Source organism: Loxodonta africana, chromosome 24 (assembly GCF_030014295.1).
Source record: "Loxodonta africana isolate mLoxAfr1 chromosome 24, mLoxAfr1.hap2, whole genome shotgun sequence".
NCBI classification, from domain to species: Eukaryota; Metazoa; Chordata; class Mammalia; order Proboscidea; family Elephantidae; genus Loxodonta; species Loxodonta africana.
The window spans coordinates 9,515,336-9,538,742 of NC_087365.1; the positions used below are offsets into that span (position 1 = coordinate 9,515,336).

At 43.6% G+C, this 23,407-nt stretch overlaps 1 protein-coding gene across 2 annotated transcripts in view; it reads right to left on the reverse strand.

Annotated features, from left to right (window-relative positions):
* Window positions 1-4,165: 4,165 nt before the first annotated feature.
* Window positions 4,166-23,407, reverse strand: part of SEC23B (SEC23 homolog B, COPII coat complex component) — a 42,418-nt gene continuing 23,176 nt past the window's right edge. For both annotated transcript variants that reach the window (XM_064275739.1, XM_064275737.1), the window contains exons 12-20: window positions 21,021-21,110; window positions 20,315-20,421; window positions 17,737-17,890; window positions 14,187-14,264; window positions 10,858-11,019; window positions 9,822-9,908; window positions 7,295-7,450; window positions 6,880-6,945; window positions 4,166-4,604 (exon numbers count right to left, since the gene is read on the reverse strand). In XM_064275739.1, coding sequence (XP_064131809.1) covers window positions 4,515-4,604; window positions 6,880-6,945; window positions 7,295-7,450; window positions 9,822-9,908; window positions 10,858-11,019; window positions 14,187-14,264; window positions 17,737-17,890; window positions 20,315-20,421; window positions 21,021-21,110 — 990 coding nt within the window. In that variant the 3' untranslated portion in view covers window positions 4,166-4,514. The remainder of the gene's footprint in view (window positions 4,605-6,879; window positions 6,946-7,294; window positions 7,451-9,821; window positions 9,909-10,857; window positions 11,020-14,186; window positions 14,265-17,736; window positions 17,891-20,314; window positions 20,422-21,020; window positions 21,111-23,407) is intronic.

Below are 23,407 nucleotides of genomic sequence, written 5' to 3' on the forward strand. Positions count from 1 at the left end.
GTCCCTGTTTTCTAGAGTGCTCTCGTTGGTGGGCCTTGCAGCCATACTATAGACGTCAAATGCTTTCAAGTGTAAGGACTGGTAGGCACCACTTATCTTTGGAGCCCTGCTGCAGGTGGCTAGGTGGCATGGGTGGAGCCTCCAGTCCTCAGGGCCCTACTGTGGGTAGGTAAGGGCCCTGTTTAATAGGCAGAGTGGTAGCAAATATCAAAAACCTGTCTCTCCATTGCACAGCTGAAACAGTTACAGTCAGACCTCAAACAGATTCGCCCTTGTAATATAACAGCCAGATCCTATCTGCTGTAATGGGGCTACCAGGATCTATGCGGTAGTGAAGACAAAGTCTGTGGACTGCTTGTGCCTGGACTGGAGCTGTTTCTGCTCTGAGTTTCCAGATGAGGGGAGTCAGCAGACTATTTTTCCTGTTTGTTGATTTGTTCCTTCTCCAAGACCAGGGGAATGGCTCAGGAAGTGCAGCAGGACTTATCTCAAGCCCAGGGAAATCAATTATTACTGAAGCCAGCTGGGGAAGGAGGAGGGGTCAGATAGATAGGAGTTCTTTCGGAGGGAGGAGATATTAGATCCGTGCAGTAAATTAGACAAAACCACTCATCTTGTGCCAAGTGCTGTTTTATCTCAGATTCTGGAGGCATGTGTAGATTGTGTGCACTGGCTCCGTGGCAGTACCAGGGGGTGGGGCTGCGGCACCTCGCTTGCCTTCTTTCAGTGAAGCATCTGCGTCCTAAACACCACCCCTAGCCCCGCCGCAGTCACACCAGGGGTTCAGGGTGCCACTTCATTTGCCTTCTTTTGCTGACACGGCCATGTCCCAGAACACTACCACCAGCCCTGCCGTAGGGGAATAGAGACTGAGGTGCTGCCGCCAACTTGGCAACTCCTCGCTGCTTCTGCACCATCTCTCCCTCCCCCGTCACTCAGTCCGATTTCTTAACTTTGCCTTTGATGCTCAGGTTTCATAGCTTGCCATGTATATAATTGATTCACTTGTTCTTTCAGGTCTTTGTTGTAAGAGGGACTACTGGAAATATCTGACTACTCCGGCATCTTGGCTCAGTCTGTCACCATTTAATTTCAGAGAGAGTTTTGCAGGATATATTATTCTCGGTTGGCAGATTTTTTCCTTTCAAGGTTTTATGTATGTCATCCTATTGCCTTCTTGCCTGCATAGTTTCTGCCAAGTAATCAGACAGAGCTTAGTGTTATTGTTTCCTCTTTGTGAGTTTTCATCCTTTTGAGCTGTTGTCAGGATTCTTTGTCCTTTGTTTTGGCAAGTGTAATTATGATATGCCTTGGTGACTTTCTTTTGGGGTCTATCCTATATGGGTTTTTGTTGAGTATCTTGGTCAGCTTTTCGTCTTTCATGAAATTTGGGATGTTTTCTACCAACAATTCTTCAACAATCTTCTCTGTGTTTTCTATTTTCTCACCATTCTGGAACTCTGATCACACCCCAATTTTTGCTCTTGATTCTGTCCCACATAATTCTTAGGTTTTCTTTATTCTTTTCTCTGATTTTTCCTCAAGGTGGCATCCGTGGATGTCTTCAACCTCACAGATTCTGTCTTCTGTTGTTTCAAATTTGTTCCTAAAACATTCAGTTGAGTTGCTCATTTCTGAAATTTTATATTTTGGGTTTTTAGTTGCTTTTGTATGATTTCTAATTGCTTATTTTGATGTTTTGTTGTTGTATTATTTTCCTGAATTTTGCTGTCTGTTTTCCTTGATTTTAGCCATGTTTTTGTTGGTTTTGTCTGTTTTCCATTATTTTGTCCATTTTTCCTTAGTTTTTTGTTTGCCTAGATCTCTTCCCCAATCTCTTGCAGAATCCTAAATATTAGTCTTTTGATTTGCATATCAGGTAGTTCTACTGCCTGTTCTACCATCATATCTTCTGATTCTTTGTTTTGGTCCCTTGCTGGAGCCATCTTGTCCTGCTTTTTTATGTTTTGATATTGTCTGCTGTCTCCAAGACATTATGGTATTATTTTATTTATTTATTGGCTGCATGTTCCTTTGTTTCATCCTGGTTTTGTTTTGTTTTGATGTCTGGGCGAGGAGGCCAAGTGTGCTCTGTTGCTTCCTCATCTGTGGGCATGATAACTCTCACCATCTTGTCTGGGTAGGCAGGGCAGTAGCAGGCAGGGTGAGCCTGTTTTGCTATACACTGGTTTGGCAAGGCTGAGGGTAGACTGGGCAGGTGCTATCTGCCTCCTGATGTTGGTCCAGTGGTGTGGGAACATTCCAGCCCCTTGCCAGATAGGTGGATCTGCTGGACCGGGAGTGGTATCGGCTATCTTCCCTCTGATCAGCAGCTGATTGAGTGTCCAGAGAGGGGCACTGCGGGCCCAGTGGGGCGGCAGTCCTCTAGCGACTGTGGCCCAATGAGGGCCGGCAGGAAAAGCAGGTATGGTACAGGAGCCAGCAGGTGGGGGCAGGGCTGACCCAGGTTGGCAGTCAGCTGGTAGCTCTGTGGGCAAGGTGGCTTTATGTGGCCCGTTGGGAAGGGTGGTGCAGGTGTACAGGTTAGAGGGGTGAGGGGAAGGAAGGCATATCTCTCTGGTTACCCGGTACTCTGTCTCCTTTTGGGAGCTCTGTGATGTTGCCTTCCTGTATTCCCTGTCTGGGGGCATTGTGGGCTGTGCTCCAAGATGGTAATGTTTTGCTGTGTTAGTTGACATGGGACCTGTACTCCATATCTCTCCTCATTCTGTTTTCCTTCAGTTTCTTCTTTCATTTGGTGTTCGATCTAGTTCTTTATCTTTTCATTTGATGCTTAGGATTCCAGGACTGATGTTCGTATCTATTTTATTTAGTTTTTCAGGTCTTTGCTGCAGAGGGATGGCATGATGCGTCTGCCTAGGGCACTATGTTAGCTCCACACTGCTTCAACAGCTATCTTAAAGCACAGACAAGAAGTAAAAAGGAAAAGACTGGGGGGCAAGTTGATTAAATGGAAGGGAAACTAGAAGAGAAATAATGAGAATGTTGACACAACGTAAAGAATTTAACCAATGTCACTGATCATTACGTCAAAAACACTGGAATGAGAGCAGGTTTTGCTGTGCATTTTCATATACACGTACAGACACACACACACACACAGAGCAGCAAACGAATATTAGAAACTTTAGGAAAACAGCAGCAAATATAATTAAGTCATAATCCAAATAGGAAGGAAACCAACATGTGGCATGACAGAATGTTAAGTAACTCTGATTTTGTCATTTAGAAGGTTTTCCCTCATGTGGCAAAGGGACTGTGATACTAGAACGTGTGGAGACAATAAATACCACCTGACTGTGCCATGAACAGTATTTACATTAACACACCTGTGTAAATCCTCTTAATTAGCTTTCAACTTTCAAAAGCATCTCAGAGACGAAGGTCTATGGTTATAGGCCAGAATGCAAATTTTTATTAATCTTGATAATATAAAGTTATAGCTGACCAACACCAGATGGTGCATAACCTGTTGCTACTGAGTTGATTCTGACTCATAGCGACCCTATAGGACACAGTAGAACTGCCCCACAGCATTTCCAAGGAGCACCTGGTGGATATGAACTGCTGACCTTTTGGTTAGCAGCCATAGCTCTTAACCACTATGCCACCAGGGTTTCCTGGGTGGTGGATAGGAAGATACTAATATCCTCATTCCACTAAACTGGGGATTGAGAGATAATGATTAAAATTGATGTGTCAACAACAACAAAAAAACTGTAAGGAAAGGTTACAAGTGGTTAGTTCTGAAGAGTAGGTCTAGGCTTAGGAAGGGGAAGTAACTGTTGTCATACACTCCTTAGGATAATATTTTTCGCCGTGTACATATATTAGTTTAATTAAGCACAGTACCTATCCAAGTGACTTTACTCGATGCACAAAGATAATGTGTTGTCACTCTGTTAAAGCCACTCATGACTGCCAACCACTGTGTTTAACTGCTGATCTGCCAACATGAAATGTATCACATGAGTCAGGACCACTCTGCCTCAGTAAAGTTTCTTATTTGCCATACTTTTCCTTGGTCTGCCAACATTTTAGACAGAAGATGAGGATTAAATGCAGGAAGTACTTCTTGGAGGAGTCACTTAAAAAGACACTCACACAGACACTCAGGAAATGAAATTTGTATTATTAGCATTACTTTATCCAGTGCTTTCCTCATCTAGTTTATTTCCTTTATGATCATTATGATTTTCATCTAATCAAGTTGACAAAATACATTACTTCTGATTTTATACAGTTAGGATATAAAAAGCATATAAACATCTACAAGTTCTAAAACATTTATAACCTTGTCGTTTATGGTGCAAGCAAAGGGGCACAGATCAGGAATACAAATAAATTATAATCTAAAGAGTTACATACAAAATTTCCTTTGAGTATTTATTAAAATCTGCCAGAAAAGTGAAAGGAATGTTATGAAGCCTTTATAAACAACTGTGGACACAATCTAAAGCTGTCTGCCTCTAATTCCTGGCCACCTCTTCAGCTTAACAGGCACTGGAGACAGCCAGCTTCTTCAAGTGGTCCATGAACACCTGCAGGCTGACATCGTCAGTTAGGATGGGTGCTCCGGTTTCCTGAAATTTAGTGATAAAGGTGCATTAACAGGTATCTTAAAAGCTGGTGTCTAATGGACCACAACTACCACAGCCTACACCGGACTGAGACCAGCACAACTAGATGGTGCTTGGCTACCACCACAGACTGCTCTGACAGGGATCACAATAGAGGGTCCCGGACAGAGCTGGAGAAAAATACAGAACAAAATTCTAACTCACGAAAAAAGACCAGACTTACTGGTATGACAAAGAGTGGAGAAACTCCAAGAGTATGGTCCCCAGACACCATTGTAGCTCAGTAATGAAGTCACTCCTGACGATCACCCTTCAGCCAAAGATTAGACAGGCCCATAAAACAAAACAAGACTAAAGGGGCACACCAGCCCAGGGGCAAGAACCAAAAGGCAGAAGGGGACAAAAACGCTGGTAATAGGGAACCCAAGGTAGACAAGGGAGAGTGGTGACATATCGTGGGGTTGGTAACCAATGTTACAAATGATCTGTGTACTAATTGTTTGATGAGAAGGTAGTTTGTTCTGTAAACCTTCATCTAAAGTACAATTAAAAAAAAAAAAAAAAAAAGGCTGGTGAGAATTCACGAGCTAAGGACCTTTCTGTCTCAGAACATTCACAGGTATTGGCCCACCTGTTGTAAGTGCTCTCCTATCCATCCCTGCCTCACTAATTCTTTCAAGTGAAGCACAATTCCTAACAAAACCCTTCCCTGACCTCCTCCTGGATCTGTTCAGTGTGGAGATACTGATTCACTCCTTTGTGATTACACCATTACCTAGCACCTAAGGGTGGGTGGGAGAGATGCTTGGCAGGTGTGGGGAGCCTCATGCTGGATGAATAATCAGGAGGGAGAGTGCGAGGGGGCTGTCTTAAAGAAGAGCATATGCTACAGATCTGTGTGTGCAGTGGTGCAATTGGCCTGGTCTGGTCAGGAGGGAGTCAGGGAAGGGTTTTGTCACACCAAGAACCAGGAAAATCTCAAATGAAAAAAGACAAGAAATGCCAACATTGAGATAACAAAAATGTTATAATTATTTGAAGATTTTAAAGACGGCAAGACAAAAATGCTTCAATGAGCAATTACAAACATGCCTCAGGAAAGTAATAGAACATATAAAGGAGAACTCAATGGAAATTTAGAACTAAAAAATAAAATAACCAAAATAAAATGCTCAGTGGATGGGCTTACCAGCAAGAAAGGTACTGAAGGAAGAATCAGTGAGCTGGAAAATAGAACAACAGAAATTTCCCAATCTGAACAACAGAGAGAAAAATAGGTTGGAAAGAAAAAAAGAAGGGGGCCACAGGGGCCTGTGGAACTATAACAAAAGATGTATCATTTGTGTCACCAGAGGTCTGGAAAGAGGAGAAAGAGGGAGGGGATGAAAAAGTATTAGATGAAATAATGGCTGCAAACTTTCCAAATCTGGCAAAGGACAAATTTACACAATCAAGAAGCTGGGTAACACTTGGATACCGAAGTTAAAAACACAACACCATTTACAATTGCTCAAAAAAAAGAAAAAAAAAAATGCAAAAGCTACCCAGTGCTGACGAAAGAAATTAAGGAAGATTTAAATAAACAGAGAGACGTACCAAGTTCATGGATTGAAAGGCTCAAAGATGTCAACGCTTCCCAAATTGATATACAGGTTCAATGCACTTCCTATCAAAGCCCAGAAAGCTTTTTATAGATTATTATAAAATTATATGGAAAGATAAAGGACCTGGAATAGCTAAAATAATTTTTTATAAAAGAAAAAGTAGGAGGAATCAGTCTACCCAATTTCAGGGTAATCAAGACAGCATGGGGTGGGTGGAGGGACAGACACAGATGAACACAGCACCCAGAACGTGACTCACACACATATGCCTAGCTCATCTTTGACAAAGATTTAAGAGCAATTCAATGGAGGAAAGACAGCCTTCCAACAAAGGCTGAGAAGAGGAGCAGAGCCTGATGAGATGTTTTTGCGCTGCAGCCTCGTGAGAGAGAAAGCAGAGGGGACGGATTTAGGGTGATGCTCTGTCCATGAAGAGAGCTGAACGGGGGCCACAGTATGGCTTTCTGTCCTGTGCCCTAAACCTGGTATATCAGATTGCCTGTCGTGGAAGGGAGTCCACACAGGGAGCTCCCCAACTGTGGTATTCAAAGCATATTTTACAGCAAAAACCCCAAGTTATTCTGCCTGTAGGGCCAAAAGGGACTTCTCGATTTAAAACCAAATTTTTACAAATGTAGCCTGGCCTTCACCCCAAATAGCTGACAATTTCTTACCTGTCCCCAAGCATATAGGTTATTGTGTGTCTGGGACGGGTTCACTTTGGACAAAAGGAATCGAGCCTTAAAAAAAAAAAAAGATTTAAACATTAAAACTGTTAACATTAATGCATCGAAAAAAATAAGGAAAGTTTTTTCAACTTTTTTTGGCTAAGTTAGAATTTTTTGCTGCACAGAAACCTATGCTCCTCATTTATTAGTTCCTGAAACATGACATATGTATTTTATTTTAGAAATTCTCACTTTTACATCAACATATTTTAACCACTCATTTAAAAAGAAATCATATTTGGAAGTGTACCTGTGCATCCATTTGTGTCACTACAAAATATACTAACCACCCTGTTTTAGATTTGTAGCCATAACAACATACCGTAAAAACAGCACCAGAGCTAGGACTCAGCTTGCTCACCTGACTGCCTCCGTGCTCTGTGTTAACGTAACGCGGCATTGGGAAGCGGGCTTGCAGAATTTCTTGAGCATCGTCCAGTGGTGCCTGCAGAAGGTGCTTGAAGTTTTCGTACTCGGGCATATCCTGGTACCCGGCTTTTCTCCACTGGGCTATGGTCTACACCAAAACAAACCAAAGCTACTGTGGAAAAGCTATTAACGACAGCCTTCAGGTGGTACTCACTGAAGCTTCTGACCTTCTAACACCACCGCCATCACCAAGGACTTGTTTCCAGTGAAGACGTCTGTGTCAGGGATGACAAGTTTTAGAGGGAGAACAGAGCAGAGCTGACCAGGAGGAGGAGGAGGAGGAGGATGAGTAGACAAAGAGGAGGAACCAAAGACACCACTGCCTACCCAGAGCACTACAGCGGAGCCTACTTCTCCCAGCAAAATGGTGACCTTTCGCTGAAGCCACTAATAATGTCTAGAATCATCGCTCAGGTGAAACATGTAGGTATGTAGTTAGTGAAGCGCTTGTAGAGCCAGACTCTCCAATCTCAATCTAGTTCTCAACATCATCAAGGCATTTCTGGAAAAGCAACCTCTTCTGGATTCTCTGGCAGAGGTATCTGATGATACCATCAACAACCCAATCCTCCCAGAAATAAGAGAGGCGTCAATCACATGTCCTCTCCCTCACATGTCCTCTCCCTTTCCTAGCTGCATGTACCAACTAGCTAACAAAACCCCTGGATTAGTTGTCCCCTGGAGCCATGGGCTCCCTTCCTTTCCAATTCCACTGCTAGCACTTGGTGCAGCCTCTCATTTCCTTTCATCTGGTATGGAAAGGGATTTGTTGGGTGCTTACAGATCATCTGTCCCCCCACCCGCCCTGTCTTCCTAACAGCACACGTTACCCCCCCTCCAACCGTGGAGTGTCAGACTGGGGGAGATAGACCCAACCCCACTCCCTGCTTCCTCGGGCCCTGAATTGGAATACTTCTGCCAGGGGAGCAAACAACTGATAAACGCTTTAAGAATCAACGTACAAGTGTTAATTAGGCAGTGAGTAGGAGGCAACATACGAAACTGGGGGAAGACTGAGTCCCCAACTAGGCTAAACGTTCTGTGACTCATTCCTTTATACGCCTCACAACTGATCTAGGAAATATCTGGTACACATGAAACATCAAGAAATATTTGTTGACTAACCTATTTTTATAAATGGTCTAAAGTGCTTTCAGATGTACTTAATGGAGTAAATAAATATAAATGATGGAGTAAGAGGATGTAGCAACTGCTCACGGTTTTAAAACCGAACTGCTAAAATGATGCCACAAAGACGATGCTCGGAAGACACCTCCTTCTGCAGCCCACTCTTGCCTTCTTCTCAAAGTTCCCAGTACCATTTTCTAGGTCTTAGGTTTTTGACTGACTGGTGGCCTGGAGGAAATGACCAAAGCTCACTTGGGTCCAAAAATTCATAAGAACACCCACAACCAGCAGGCTTAAGAGCTTTTGGAAAGCGAGAACAATGCTGTTATCTTCATCTTTAGAATTCACCACCTGCACACTCAATAACTGTGTGGCAAGTGAATGAACAGGATCGGGGTTGTGGCAGGAACGTCTATACCAGGTGAGCTGACAGCGAAGAACCAGCGGGAACAGTGGCTGGTCAGCCGGCTGGTCTAAGAAGTTACTGATGGCCTCACATTTGTGGCTGAGTGGCTAGTGGCTAGCAGAGCTGGAGTTAACATGCTGACAAAAGTTTAGAGTTATAAATGCTTATTAGTATTAGAACATCGATTCTAAGTTATTAGGGGGATTCTGAAGGGTAATTGTATCTTTTCAGGGCATCTGAGATCACTTTCAATGGAGACACTAGGAAGCAAAGTCAATCGCCAAGGCAATTTGCTGAAGGTAAAGAATACCTGATGGAAGAAAAAACATCACTGAATGTAATGCCTGAAGAAGGGAACTTCCTCCATTAAGATGCAAATTCAGAGGTGCCACACCCTTTCTTAGGGCATGAGTCTCTTTAAGAAATAAATGGGCTCTCCCCTGAAAAGTGTGCAGGCATACCTAAATTTTTATATAATTTCAGGGGGTTCAGGGAGCTCCTGAGCCCCAGCCACAGCTATCCTAGGGGCCAGAAAGTAAGATCCCAGAGTAAGGTTCCCTGTGCTGTGTTATTTCATGAGGGAAAAAATTTAGCCGCAAACTTAGTATTCTTTAGTGTGTATAAAAGTTTACTGAGGAAGGGAAAGCTGATCTTTCTTTCCCACAACTCAGAAAGCGATTACAGTGATTTAAAAGGATCATGTGAGATCTATTTACAGTAAATATTATTAAATTTACTAAATATGCAAATATCCCCATAGACTTGAAAGAAGATTTTATGCTTTAGAAAAAAGCCAGGGGACTCGTTATAATAAACTCTGGGCTCTCCAAGCCTAAATTCTTACTTCAGATGTTATAAGAACGTTAAATCAGTAAGAAGAAAGCAACCACAATACTAAGGAAAGACATTAATAACAGCACCTTACCTCACCAAGATAGATGACAATTTGGAAGAAAGTATCCATCAGCAAAATCCTGTCAGCCAGGATGCTGCTGCTGTCCAAGAGGACGGGCTGAAGAAAGAGGGAGCGAGAGATGTGTTGGTCTTCCCTCTGTGCCCCTGTCCCCGTGATGGCCACTCCAACCCCCACCCAGGTGTCCAGTCTGGGTGTCCGCAGAACCAGCCACGGTTTTACACATGTTTACAAGTGGCCCAGCTGGTTGCTCCCACCTCTCCATGCCACGCTCATCAATATCATCTTTTGGTCTAGGGTACCAGAAATAATTCCAACCATTCTCAGTTTTGTGCTAGAAATGTATCCTATCTACCACAGAGATTTTCTCTTAAATCTTCTACCACTGTAGATGAGAATAGGAATGTCTATATGAAAAATAGCTTTTAATATGTTCTTAAAGTTTACTACAAAAAAAAGTAGTAATAAAACTCATATTCATCAAAGAAAATTTGAAAACTTGTACCTAAGCACAACAAGTATTGATACTCTGGTTTATCGCCTTGTATTTTTTATTATTCTTGCAGGCTTTTTAAAATATAATTTAGAAAAGTTTATATTTTGATTTTTTCATGTAACATTTTTACATAAGGACTTATCTATTTTATAATTACCTAAACTTTGTAAAATATTTCATAGTCTATTTTCCTACTACTGAACATTAAGATTCTTTAATTCTGTATTAGTTCATTTACTGTTTTTCCGCATAAAGCTTTTTCTGTGTCTAAGAATATTTCCTTCAGATACATTACAGGACATGGAGCACTGGGTCAAATTACATGAACACACTGAAAAGAAGTATCTACACAGTTTGAAAATTTTTTACATGTCATCAGGCTTTCCACAGGTAAGAGTTTTGTAAGTTCCTTGACTGTTTCCTATGCACATTTAAAAAATTCCTATAAAGACTCAAAGTTTTCATTTTTTAGAGTTTTTTTCTAAGAGTAAATTTGTTAGAAAAAATTCTATCAGGCGATCCTAACTGTCAAAGAATTCCCGCAAAACCTACCTCTGGTGGCCCCTGGAACGAATAGGAGTAGAGAATGGGCTGGATCATGATAAGGGATTGGGTCAGATCCTGTCGGGCAAAATGGTGCCTATAGTATGAGGACTCATCAGGACTGTTGTTAAACACTTGAAGGAACGGAGATCTTCTAAGATGGAACATGAACTGCATTTACAGGGAGAGAAAAAAAAGACAAATGCATATAGCTACAACCTTCTCAGACATCTGGAGAGCAGACCTGCCTCAGGTCTCTCACACAGAAGACCCAGCCTTTGAGAAAAAGGCCCCTGTGTGTGCCGGAGGCTGGTATATGAAGTGGAGGGAGGAAGCAGGGGAATACTGGTTTCTGGAGGCCGGGGCCAGGCTGTGCAGACAGAAAATCTGCTCTCAGAGGTCATGGTGCAGCAGGGAGAGGCATGCCCGAGGTGGCATGACAGGAGCCACGGTGCAGGAGAGGCTTCCCAAAGCCACTGGCGTCTGAGGATACACCTGAAGGATGCATATGAGGAGGCCAGAGGCCCAAGAGAAGGGAGACACCAGGCACTGGAGTGATACCAGCAAGCACACAGCTGGAAAGCTCAAGACACAGGCTGGCAGGCTGGTGGGAGGGGCATAAGGGAGCGAGGAACAAGTGATAATGCTGGAAGGGGGTGTCCTTTACCGTGAGAATCAGAAGGCAGGAAAGGCAGGTCCTCAGGGATTTTAAGCAGTGACAGGATCAAACTGTTCCTTGAAAAACTCTCTCTAGCTTCAGGGTGGAGAATGGACACAACGGGCCCAGCTACAGACAGGAAGACTGGCTACATCTACTAAGTTACAATCATAGTCCTTTTCCTGCCTTCAACATGCCAGGCTGGTCCTGCCTCAAGGCAGTTGTACCTGCCATCTCTTCTGCCTGGAGTGCCCTACCACTCCTGTTGGTACCGTGGCTGGCTTCTCCCCATCACGGGGTCTCAGGCCTACCCTCACTTCTCCACTCTCTGACACCTAACGTGGTTGCTTGCCCAGGTCACTATCTCAAGAACTTGTTTTTACTGCTATTTAAAACTATCTTATTTTTTACTTCTAAGCTCCATGAGATCAGTGGCCTTACCTGACCTGTGGCCATCCCATCAGCACTCTCTAGAGCACTGTCTGAAACGGGAGTCCTAGCAGAGTGTACTGACCACCTACCTGACTGAGGCCAGCTGAGAAGCAAGGCAGGCCTAGCCAGAGCAGGGATGGAAGGGGCCGGGGGTGCAGGACATAGAGCAAGGGGCTGCATTTCTAGAATACAGACATATTCTAGGAATAGAGTCTTTTTCACTGGTCAGTCTCAATCACAGATACGGAGAGTTTAGTTCTTGGAACAGTATTTTCAGTGAGGAAGAGTCAAGAAACCAATTCCTATGAAGAACAGATAAAGAGCTTAGAAGAGATTTGGTGAGAATATATTAGCTATTCTCAGAGATTTGAAGCTTTATTTTGGAGAAGAAATCATCTTTTTCTACGTATCTCTAGATGACAGAAGGGGGAGGCAGGGCAGAGGGGCAGTCTTTTAGTTCATGCTAGAGTTGCCAGAACATGAAAACCAAGGTGCTTTGAGAGCTATAAAGCTTCCTGAGACTCTAAATACTGAATCGCAGTTTCTCAAATAATAATAATGGCTTACATTTAATGTACCTTACGTGCAAGGCACTGGCCTATCTACGTACTTGGTAAGACTTACTTAATCCTTCCAATAAGCTCACGAGGTAGGTTCTTATAGGTCAGGACACTGAGGTGCCCAGGGGTAAACAACTTGTCCTAAGTCATCCAGTTACCGAGTGGCAGAGCCAGGACACTAACTCAAGCTACCTGGCTCCAGAGACTGGCTCCTAACCTCTATCCCAGAATGCCTCCACAAGAGAATCTGAGAAACTATCTCATTGGGTGGTTTTCAAACTGTGCTCAGAGTCCTAGTGAATCCTCAGTGCCCTGGGGGAGAGAGGTCACGGCGGGGACCAGGAAAGCCAGGCTGCTGAGTGGGCAGGCCAGGAGTCTCCATCCTATGTGTGACCAGAGCAGCACCAGTCTATCTACTTCACATGTTGGCTTTTGAGAGAGGGCCAACTCCTTCCTTCTAAATAAGAAGAAACCAAAATCCCAGGGATTCAGGACCTCATCCAAGATCAGCAGCAGCAGAGCCAAGGCTGGAATTTAGGCCTCTGATTCTGGCCAGTCCAAGGCTCTGTCCACAACACCACACTGCCTCAAATGCTCAGGCAGGGGCCTGGAGGGATGCAAGTCAGGGACCCCAGGGGCCCCAGGCTGGGCCAGAGGTGACCTCTGAAGTCCCTTCTGATGGTCTGAAGGGGTCTTGTTACAATGCATTAGTGAAATCTGAGTACACTTTCCAAAGTGAGCATTTTAAAGGACAATACACATCTGGATATCTAAGTCTTCACAAGTTTATTTAAAAATGAGTTTTGCAGAGGTGACTATTATACAACATTGTGAATGTAGTTAATGTCACTGAATTGAACACATAAAAACGGTTGAAATGTTTTCTTACACGTATTTCACCACAACAAAAGTTTAAAAACTGAAAACAAAAAACTAGAAAAGGTTTTGCTTCTTTTTATTTATTCATCTGAGGGAAGGGGAAAAAAACTGAGTTTGCTTTCATCTCTGAGAACATCATGTCTGGGAAGTCTACACTGAGAGTCAGGGCACCCGCCGCAGAGCTGGCTGGCGTTTACAAAGTGCCTGACGTCGTGCTAAGTACTCAACCTGCCTGAGCCCCTGCGGCCTGATGAGCTCAGGTCTATTTCCTCACTTGGAAATAAGGATGGAGGTTTGGAAAAAGTAAACACACACATCCACGACTCCACCCAGTGCTCCATCCACTTCTCTTCCTCCTTCCCCTTATCCGATGGCTCCCAAATGCTTGGTTTTATGAGAACTGCAGCTGTTTACAGGATGCTGACTCTTAGTTATGAGGCCGCATAAAACCACGGGGCATACTATTAAATATGTGTCGCATATTTGACTGTGCACCCTGAAAATCTGCAAGTCACAGATTTTATCCCTGACCTTACGGCAATAATCCCATTTTGCCTTTTTATGAAAATTTATGCACTTGTTTTTTCTTCTCTGCATGTCAGTGGCAGTGTTTCCTCATCTTTGTCTTCTGTAGGGCTTAAGAGCCTGTCCTGCACAGAGACACAATATGTGTCTCAAATTCAACGACCTTCCTCACCTACAGAGTGAGTCTCAAAGCATGAAGTCTTCACTTTACCCTTAGAACAGTGAGATTTATTTTGATCCTAACTTGTCCTTCTACAGTTACTTAAAAAACACGTATTGCTTACCTGAGGATACAATGAGAAGGAATCTGATAATCTAAAAGAAGTAGGGTCTTCTTTGTTATACTGGCCAAACTTCTGACACTGTTGAAAACAAACCAAAACAAAAACTGAGTTAGCATTACCGGAAAAATCCTCAGAATAAGAGAGCTAAGGTTCAATCTCAACTTTGCCACTTCCTAACTGTGCATTCCAGACCAGCTCCCCTCCAGCTTGACCAGGCAGACAAACCACCTGAGGGTCTTGTTACAATGCAGATTCTGATCTGGTAGATGTGGGAGGAGCTGGAATTTCTGCATTTCCAGGATGCTCCAGGCAAGCTCTCTCTGGGCCTCCCCATGTGGAAACCCTCGGAGACCACACGATATGGGCAATTACAGATCAACCTTAGTGTTCTCCCACACTGAGACAGGGAAGAGATCGGGCTGGCTGAATTAAATAAGGGCTACATTTCAAGGCCCTGTGTGCTCGACCAGCTATAATTAAATCTAAACCTAAGTACAGACCACCATGTAACTTTTACTGCTGGCACCCGAGAACTACTTGTAATTAACAAACTAGGTGCTTAGACAAGATAAGAGGCTACATTTCAAAGCCCTGGGTGCCTAACCAGCTATTAATTACTGATAATCCTCCCGAGTTGTTTTTCAAGGCCTCATCAGGTGCAGAGCATGAGCAGTAAAGATCAACGTGGACTATGAATGACCTTCCACCTGAGACAAACATGAACAGGGACCCCTCGCTGGGGCTCGAACCAAGATCCAGAGACAACACACGCACACACAGCATCCCAGAATAAGTCCTGTTCAACATTCCAGCAGCCTTTGTGACAGACTCCCTCTTGGTTCCAGCAACCTCTACTAGAAAGTCCATCTTGAATTCTAACTGCGCACACATTTGATTTTCATAATCCCTCCCCTTCTCCTGGAAATCTCTACCCATCTAATGAATAAAGATAATGCCTTTTCCCACCTAAAAACTTTTATAAGCTCTAGGGAATCCTTTGTGCAGTGAGAGACTGGAGGCTAGCATAGGTGGAAACCCCTCTCCCTCTCTCCTTTGCGAGCATTTTACTCTGTCCCTGATGAACCTTTGTTCGTGTGTAATCTCTGAGCCTCTCCTGGTCATTCTTGGTCAGAAGAAGGTAAGAACCTAAGCAGGGCTTAGTACTGAGCTGGGAAGCCCTGCCCTATAATGACAGTACAATTCATTTCTTCCTCCTCTCAGTGGTACATTTTTGAACCACAGTGTTTTCCCTTCCTGCCTTTATTTCCAATCACACATTTCTTCCAGCCACTACAGAATTAGGCTATATGCCTTCTTCCTACCCAATCTAACGTCGCTTTAGATTCAGAAGATGTCTCATCTTCTTGAACTCCCTAGCAGCGTGAGTCAAGTGACTCCCCAAACTTCTTGAAACTCTCCTTCAGCTGCTATCACTGTCCTATGTCTTGCCATCTCTCCAACCAACCATTCTCTGCCTTCCTCAAGGGCTCCCCATCTTCCTCACTCCTCCTGACCGTGGATTCCTCAGAGATTAGTTCCTGGCCCCCTATTCCCATTCTCACTGCTCTGGCTACAGATGAGCCTTAGAGCCAGACCAGGGTCATCCAAACACCTCCCCCAAATGTCCAGTGCTGACCTCCGGCCCGAGCTCCCGTCCTGGACCTCCACCTTGGACAAACTTCTGACAGTTCACATTCAACGTATCAAAATTAAAACAAACAACAAAAAAAACTATGAATCTCCTCTCACCCTAAAGCTGCTTGCTTTCCTGTCCCATTTTCTACCTCTGTCAGCATCACTGCCATTCTCGCAGTTATCCACACTCGAAACTCAACACCAACTTTGTTTTTTGATTCCACATATAGTCATTTCACCAAGTTTCATCAGTTCTTCTCTTAACGCACATCCTGATTCCAAACCCTCCCGCCTCCATCCATTTCTGCTGCCACGACCCTGGTTTCAGCTCCCTGGACCTGTAAAATGCTCCATCAGTCTCCCGAGCAGTAGGCTTTCTCCCTTTAATTTACCTTCCACAGGGACGTTCAGCATAAACACAGGCTTCTTGCTAATGTCACGTCCCTGCTTAGAGTCAGCACTAAGTCTCTCTTTAATGGCAAGGCAGAAACTTAACTCTAAAGTCATGGCATTCCAAGATCAAGCAGTACTCCCCAACGCACACCCTGAATCCAGGGACACTGGTCTTCCCAACGGCCCCAGCACAAGCTTGTGCCAGGCCCACCACTCGGCAAGCCGTCTTCTCCTGTCCCATTAGCCTATCCACGCTTTTTAAAAGATTTGGTTCACGGCTCACTTCCTACAGGAAACCTTTGCCAACCACTTTGATTCCTCTGTGGCTCTATCTTCCCTTTGAAATACTAGCGGAACAACTTTCAAATTGTGTTTGAGATGTTGACATTTCCAAAAAAATGGTTCTGTGAGGTGAGGGGAAACACAGTGTTAAACAAAGTTTCACAGTTTTCCTTAGTGGGCTTTTCAGTGCCTGTGATTATGAATACATGTTGAGCTTCTCCTGGAAGGTCAGACTGTGCGGTGTGTGGATTACAGAGTTACTGCCGCTCACCCCTTTGCCTCCTGTGAAATGGATCTAGGCCCTTTCCCTTTTTCTGGACATTGATGTTTCCTTTTCCAGCTAATGCAATGTTAAGTTTTATCAATAGTGGGCGCTAGAAAGACAGTGCTGGAAGAAAGTGCCTCTGCTTCTAGTGTACTCGCTCAGCTGCCTCCCCAGTGCCCAACTCCTGGGGTGCCCGGGAGTACCTTGTGTGCTCTGGTGAGACATTTCCCATGAACAGCTTTCCTCAGCACCCCAGAGGGCAGATTTTCAGCAAGTTCTAGAGGGTGAATTCCCAGCAAATTCCTCTGGCACGGCACCACGGCAGCTTCTCGGCTGTTCAGCAAGCCATGATCACGCCCTCCCAATGAGGTCTGGGGCAGCCCACAGGGGAGAGAGGCGCTTCCTTGGGGGTCTACCTCAGCCCAGGGACTAATGGCTGCCCCTTACACCTGCTACTCCTATAAGCTGTAGAGCTCACCTGACTTCTTACTAGCCAGTTCTCATTAGTCAAATCCCCTGTTGTAGGAATTCTTCACATTCGCCTTTCTCTGTTAAAATTACTGTGTGGCTTCTCCCTACTGGTTAGAGCCAGGCTGACACAAGAGGCTTTCCCCTAAACCCACTGAGCTGTGGAGCTGAATTTTTAAGAAACACCTCCCAGCCTGGAGGGAAAACACAGGATCACTGCATTCACAAAGTGACTCATCTAATTCAACTCTCAACATTACATCATTCCCCAAAAGTTCTGTTTAAGTTGTTTCTTCCCAAATATAACATAAACCCTTGAAAAGAAGGGTTTGAATGTCCAGAATCTGGCATAAGGTAAGTAACTCATAAATTCTTGCTGACTGACTGTGTTAAAGTATCAGTTTAAGTGACAATTTTCTTTTCACAATAGTAGTGCACAACTTGAAGGAAAAAAAAAAATAGTGCAGGGACCAAGGCTGAACTTAAAAGTTATTTTCCCAAACTTACCAGTCGGATGAGCTGTCGGTCCAGCCACCGGAGCACGTCGGGCCCCTCCTCCGACTCTGCTCGAAACACGCCAAGCCGGGCCATCAACACCGCCGAGGCCTCCTGGTCAAACGCCGCTTCGATGTGCCTGAGCTGATTTTGTGCATCTGCCCAACTGACAATTCCAGAGTTAGTGCCACACACATCAACATTCAAAGAAATGTAAACGTTGCTCCTTTATCTAAGACAAAACAGATCTGAACTGCATTTTCTTTAAAGAATCACCTCCTGTGGGAAGTGAGCCGTGAATCAAATCTTTTAAAAAGAATAGATAGACTAACGGGACAGGAGAAGACCAGGCTCGCCAATGTTAAGTGTTACATACAATTTCATTTACCTTCATGTCTCTGAAGGCTATAGCCTCAAAAGGAAAATTAGAGAGAACTTTCCAGTGTTCCAGAAGAGACCATGAAAGTAGATAGCTGAAGGTACCTAAAGCCCCATGCAGCGTTCTTTCCTCTAGGTCAATCTTACAAAAATCTAAATGTTCACAAATCCATGAAATGAGTTCCCAGCATCCCATCTGTGGTAAAAAGAATGAGCACGTATACAAAAGCATTCCAGATGAATAAAGACACGATATCCAGCATACACAGAATCCTTGCAAAATCAGTGAAAAAGAAGAAAAAGAAATCGGTTTCACAAGACAGGCAAAGGTTATGACAGAAGAAATACAGTTGGCCGATAAACATGAAAAAGTGCTTAATCCATTTATATACGGGAAAACACAAAGGAAGATATTGCTCTATATCTGCATTTTAAAAAGTGGTAGTATCCATTGTTAATGAGGAGACAGGGTAGCCTCCTTACACCACTGGAGAGAACGAGACAGGGTAGTCTCCTTACACCACTGGAGAGAACGAGACAGGGCAGTCTCCTTACACCACTGGATAGAACGAGACAGGGCAGTCTTCTTACACCACTGGAGAGAACGAGACAGGGCAGTCTTCTTACACCATTGGAGAGAATGAGACAGGGCAGTCTCCTTACACCATTGGAGAGAATGAGACAGGGCAGTCTCCTTACACTACTGGAGAGAATGAGACAGGGCAGTCTCCTTACACTACTGGAGAGAGCGAGACAGGGCAGTCTCCTTACACCATTGGAGAGAACAAGACAGGGCAGTCTCCTTACACCACTGGACAGAACGAGACAGGGCAGTCTCCTTACACCACTGGAAAGAAGGAGACAGGGCAGTCTCCTTACACTATTGGGGAGAACACAAATGAGCTTCTCAGGAGAGCGGTTCTGCAGTATGTAAGAGGAGCTGTACAGAAACACTCGTGTACACAAAGACCTAAACATAAAAATGCTGCAGCGAAGGGAGAAGCTGTAAAGAAACACTCGTGTACACGAAGACTTAAATATAAAAACGCTGCAGCGAAGAGAGGAGCTGTAAAGAAATACTCGTGTACGCGAAGACCTAAACATAAAAACACAGTGGCAAAGGGGGGAGCTGTACAGAAATACTCGTGTACATGAAGACATAAACATAAGAACGCTGCAGCGAAGGGGGGAGCTGTACAGAAATACTCGTGTACATGAAGACATAAACATAAGAACGCTGCAGCGAAGGGAGGAGCTGTAAAGAAATACTCGTGTACACGAAGACCTAAACGTAAAAACACAGCGGCAAAGAGGGGAGCTGTACAGAAACACTCGTGTACACGAAGACCCAAACATAAAAATGCTGCAGCGAAGGGAGGAGCTATAAAGAAATACTCGTGTACAGGAAGACCTAAACATAAAAACGCTGCGGTGAAGGGAGGAGCTATACAGAAATACTTGTGTACACGAAGACCTAAACATAGAAACGCAGCAGCAAAGGGAGGGATGCAAAAAGAAGAGACCTGAAATGTCCTTTAATTAGGAGTGGTCCCTTAAGCCATGCGGTATCACGCGCTCATTAAAATGAATGAGATCCAGTCTTACGTCTATTGGCGTAGAAAGATGTCTTTGGCTCATTATTGGGAAAGTAAATTGAAGAACAAAACATATGATTCCATTAAGATAAGAAAAAAACATACATATGTGTGCATGTATCTATACATACATACACACATATATACATGTATGTGACACAAATGTGCATACATACCTTATATGTTATACACACACACACACATATGGTATACAATTGCATAGAAATTAGACTGTAAAGTTAAATGCCAGTATAGTAGTAGCATTTTTTTCTGGGAGAATGAGTGAAAAGACCCATTCTTCATATACTCACATGCTTCAAGAATCTTTTACAAGGTGGATGTGCCTATGAGTCACTTACATAACAGATAAAATCACACAGCAGAATTTTTAATCGATTACATTCCTACTGAAAGATGATTCCGCTAGGCAAGTATCCACATGGCCAACTTGGTTGATCAACCAAGGCCGCCGCCTCCTCCTCAGGTCAAACGAACCAGTGAGGACTGGTAAGAACCATTCAATGGAATCATAAAGACAAACCAATAGATGTTAAAATCTCTCTTCAGAGGAAAAACGCATCAGCGGCTCAACAGAGAGGGAACAGGGGACTGCTTACTTTCGGGCGATGGTGGTGACCCGGATGCGGCTCTGGGTGCTGGAGTGTTGATACTGCGTAACAAACTGGATGGCCCCTCTGCCTCCTTGGGGGATCGGGGCATTGTGCTGCAGAGAGAGTCCACACACACTGTTACTCTCACGGGCACGGTGCAAACACAAACCGTCCATGGAGCCCACGTGTGTTCTTAAGACAACTGACACAGAGGTGATGGCCATGTTCTTGCCTGGGGCCTCACTTACACAGAGAGATGCATTCTGAATGGCATGCTTAGGATGGACTGATGGACGGACAAATATGTGACAAAGCAAATACAGCAAAATGTTAATTATAGAATCTAGGTGGTGGGTATATGGGTGTTCACTGTATAATTCTTTCAATTTTTCTGTCCGATAGAAGTTTTTTGTAATAAAATACTGGGGAATAAAGTGACACACTAAAAAATTCACCAACAGTATGAGGGCTGTAAATGTACACTGGCCTTCAAGAGACCTTGTCAGTTTAACAACAAAGTGACAAAGGCAATCTGTTGTCTGACTGATGAAGCCCTGGAAGGAATAAAAAAGACCAAGTCAGCCTGACATTAGGCCTAATACAATCCTAAGGCCTCATCCACCTGTAGAGCAAGTAACCAGAGGCCACCAGTTTGTAATAAATTAGGAAACATGACACTGAGACGCAAACACACTTTAGGAATCCAACTCACCTGATTGACTACTTCGAAGTAGATGCCGAGTGTCAATGTGGGATCCAGGCCACAGATCTTCCACTGACTCGTACCACCGACACCAAGCTCCTGGGATGAGAGGAGGAATTAGAAAAAAACAAAAAACAAAGACTACCCCTGATGAAAGCGACCCTAAGTGGGACAGACCATTAGACTATCCCATTCTAGATGAAAATTTAAATTTAACTGAAATGTTTACTGGAAAAAGCATAATTACAGACAGACAGCTTTTGATATTGACACTCTGACCAATTTTCATTACATCAAAAAGACATACACATACATACAAATACATATATGTGTATATATACACACATACAATACCCAATGCTGAAGTGAACCGAATCAATCAACTCAGGGTGAAGGAGAATAGTAGGAAGAAAAAATCAGTATTAGCTACTTAGCTTAAAAGTTTTAATAAGTTGTTTCATCATTAAGAAAAAAAACAGTTACAGTGTGTTGGCTATATTAATTTTAATCAAATTCCTTTATGTAAAAGCTACATATGAATTCTCAGGAAAATAACTGAGGAACTTTCAGTGGAATGTAGGCTGTTTTTTATTGACTAGCTACGTGGGTCCTCAGTGATAAATTTCAGGTTCACTAAAATCAGAACAAGAGCACCACTATTTTAACCATGACACCCAGAAGAAAACACCTCAAATGTCAAAAACACCTAGAACCACCACGCACCGAGATCACTGGACTCTGAAACACACCTTCTGTCATTCCAAAAACACTGCGTGTTACACAGTCCAACACACCGCACCAACACACACAGCCCTGTGCTTGCAAAGTGATGTGATCAACAGACTAAGAGAGCCACGGTATCTCTTCCACATTCCTCCACGATCCACCCAAACCGTACACTGTTAGTGGAGGGCAGCTGACACCAGCCTGGTATCCAGAAAACTGCGGCAGGAGCCTGGGTATCTAGCCCCAGTTGAGTCATCTGAGGAGAATGACGGTCAGAGGGGAGAGGGCAGGATCCTAAGTGGAGCCACAGAGCAGCCCTGAGAGGCAGACAGTGAAGGTGTACTGCTTCATCAGTACTTCCTAAACAAGATCAAGAGAGGGATGGCTTCTAGATTGTTCTTCCGTTTTAGTCAGCTTTTCTAAGAGAAGCAGGTATTTAACATCTGTTGGAACGTGAAAGGCTACACTCAGGAACAATAGCAAAGAGGTAAAGGAGGCTTGTTTCCCATCACTTTTCTTCTCTAGGCACCAAGGCACAGCACAGCTACAAACCCTCCAGAGTTCCAAAATGACATTTTCTCACCAATACACAAATTCCTTACTGAAGCATTTACTAGTAGCTGCAATGACAGAATGATGAAATCACCAGTGGAATAAACTGTATCAAGGAAGGACCATCAGATGAATGCTAGCGCCGTGAGATGAATGGCTGCTGGCAGACAAGATACTCACACTGTGCCAAGATCTCACAGCTAGTGGTAAAGGGAAATGTGCCAGTGGAAAGAGGTGAGGCGATCATCACTGCAGCCACCAGATCTCAGGCCACGACCAGACCTGAGTGTCTCCTGAACCTAATCCCCAGTTTACAGGAAACACAGGAACAAGTTAAATGCCACCAAGAGGAAACAGACACATTCAGAAGGTGGGACATTCTATTACTGAAGACAACTGGCACCGTGTCTTCAACAGATCAACGTCATAGAAACAAAGACAAAACGAAAACATAAACAAGCCCGCAAAGAGAGAGGTGAATCACTGTAGAATAGAAAAGATTAAGGATATATAATACCAAATGTAATGCTGGCTGGGGGAAAACAGCGAGAAAGGTCATTTGGGGGAAATCAGGAAAAGAATATAGACTTTAAAATATATATATAATGAATACAGACTCTAAAATATAAAGGAATTAGATGACAGAAAATCACTGTTAATTTTCTTGGGTTCAATAATGAAATCGTGGTAGGAGAACATTATTTTTAGAAAACGCATATTGAAGTATTTAAAGACAAAGTGTCATGATATCTGCAACTTATTTTCAAAGATTCCGTAAAAAAAGATGACAAATACAGCAAATAGATGATTATGAGACAGATGAGGCAAACGTAGCACAAAAAGGCAGAACGATATGGTAAAACATTAACACTGCTGACTCTGGACGGTGAGTATGTAAGACTTCACTCTACTCTTCTTTACACTTCTCTGCGTGTTTGAAAATTGTATTTGAAAATTGTATCCTCTCTGCATCCCCCAGTCAAAAATTCATGGCTGGTCCCTACTGGATCCTAGAACAGCTAATCAGTTTATACTCATTCATTAAAAATATCTTAAACGGAAGAAGCCTTCAGCTGGCAAGTTTTAAGTAATGTGCAAACCATCTTGGATTAGGGCAG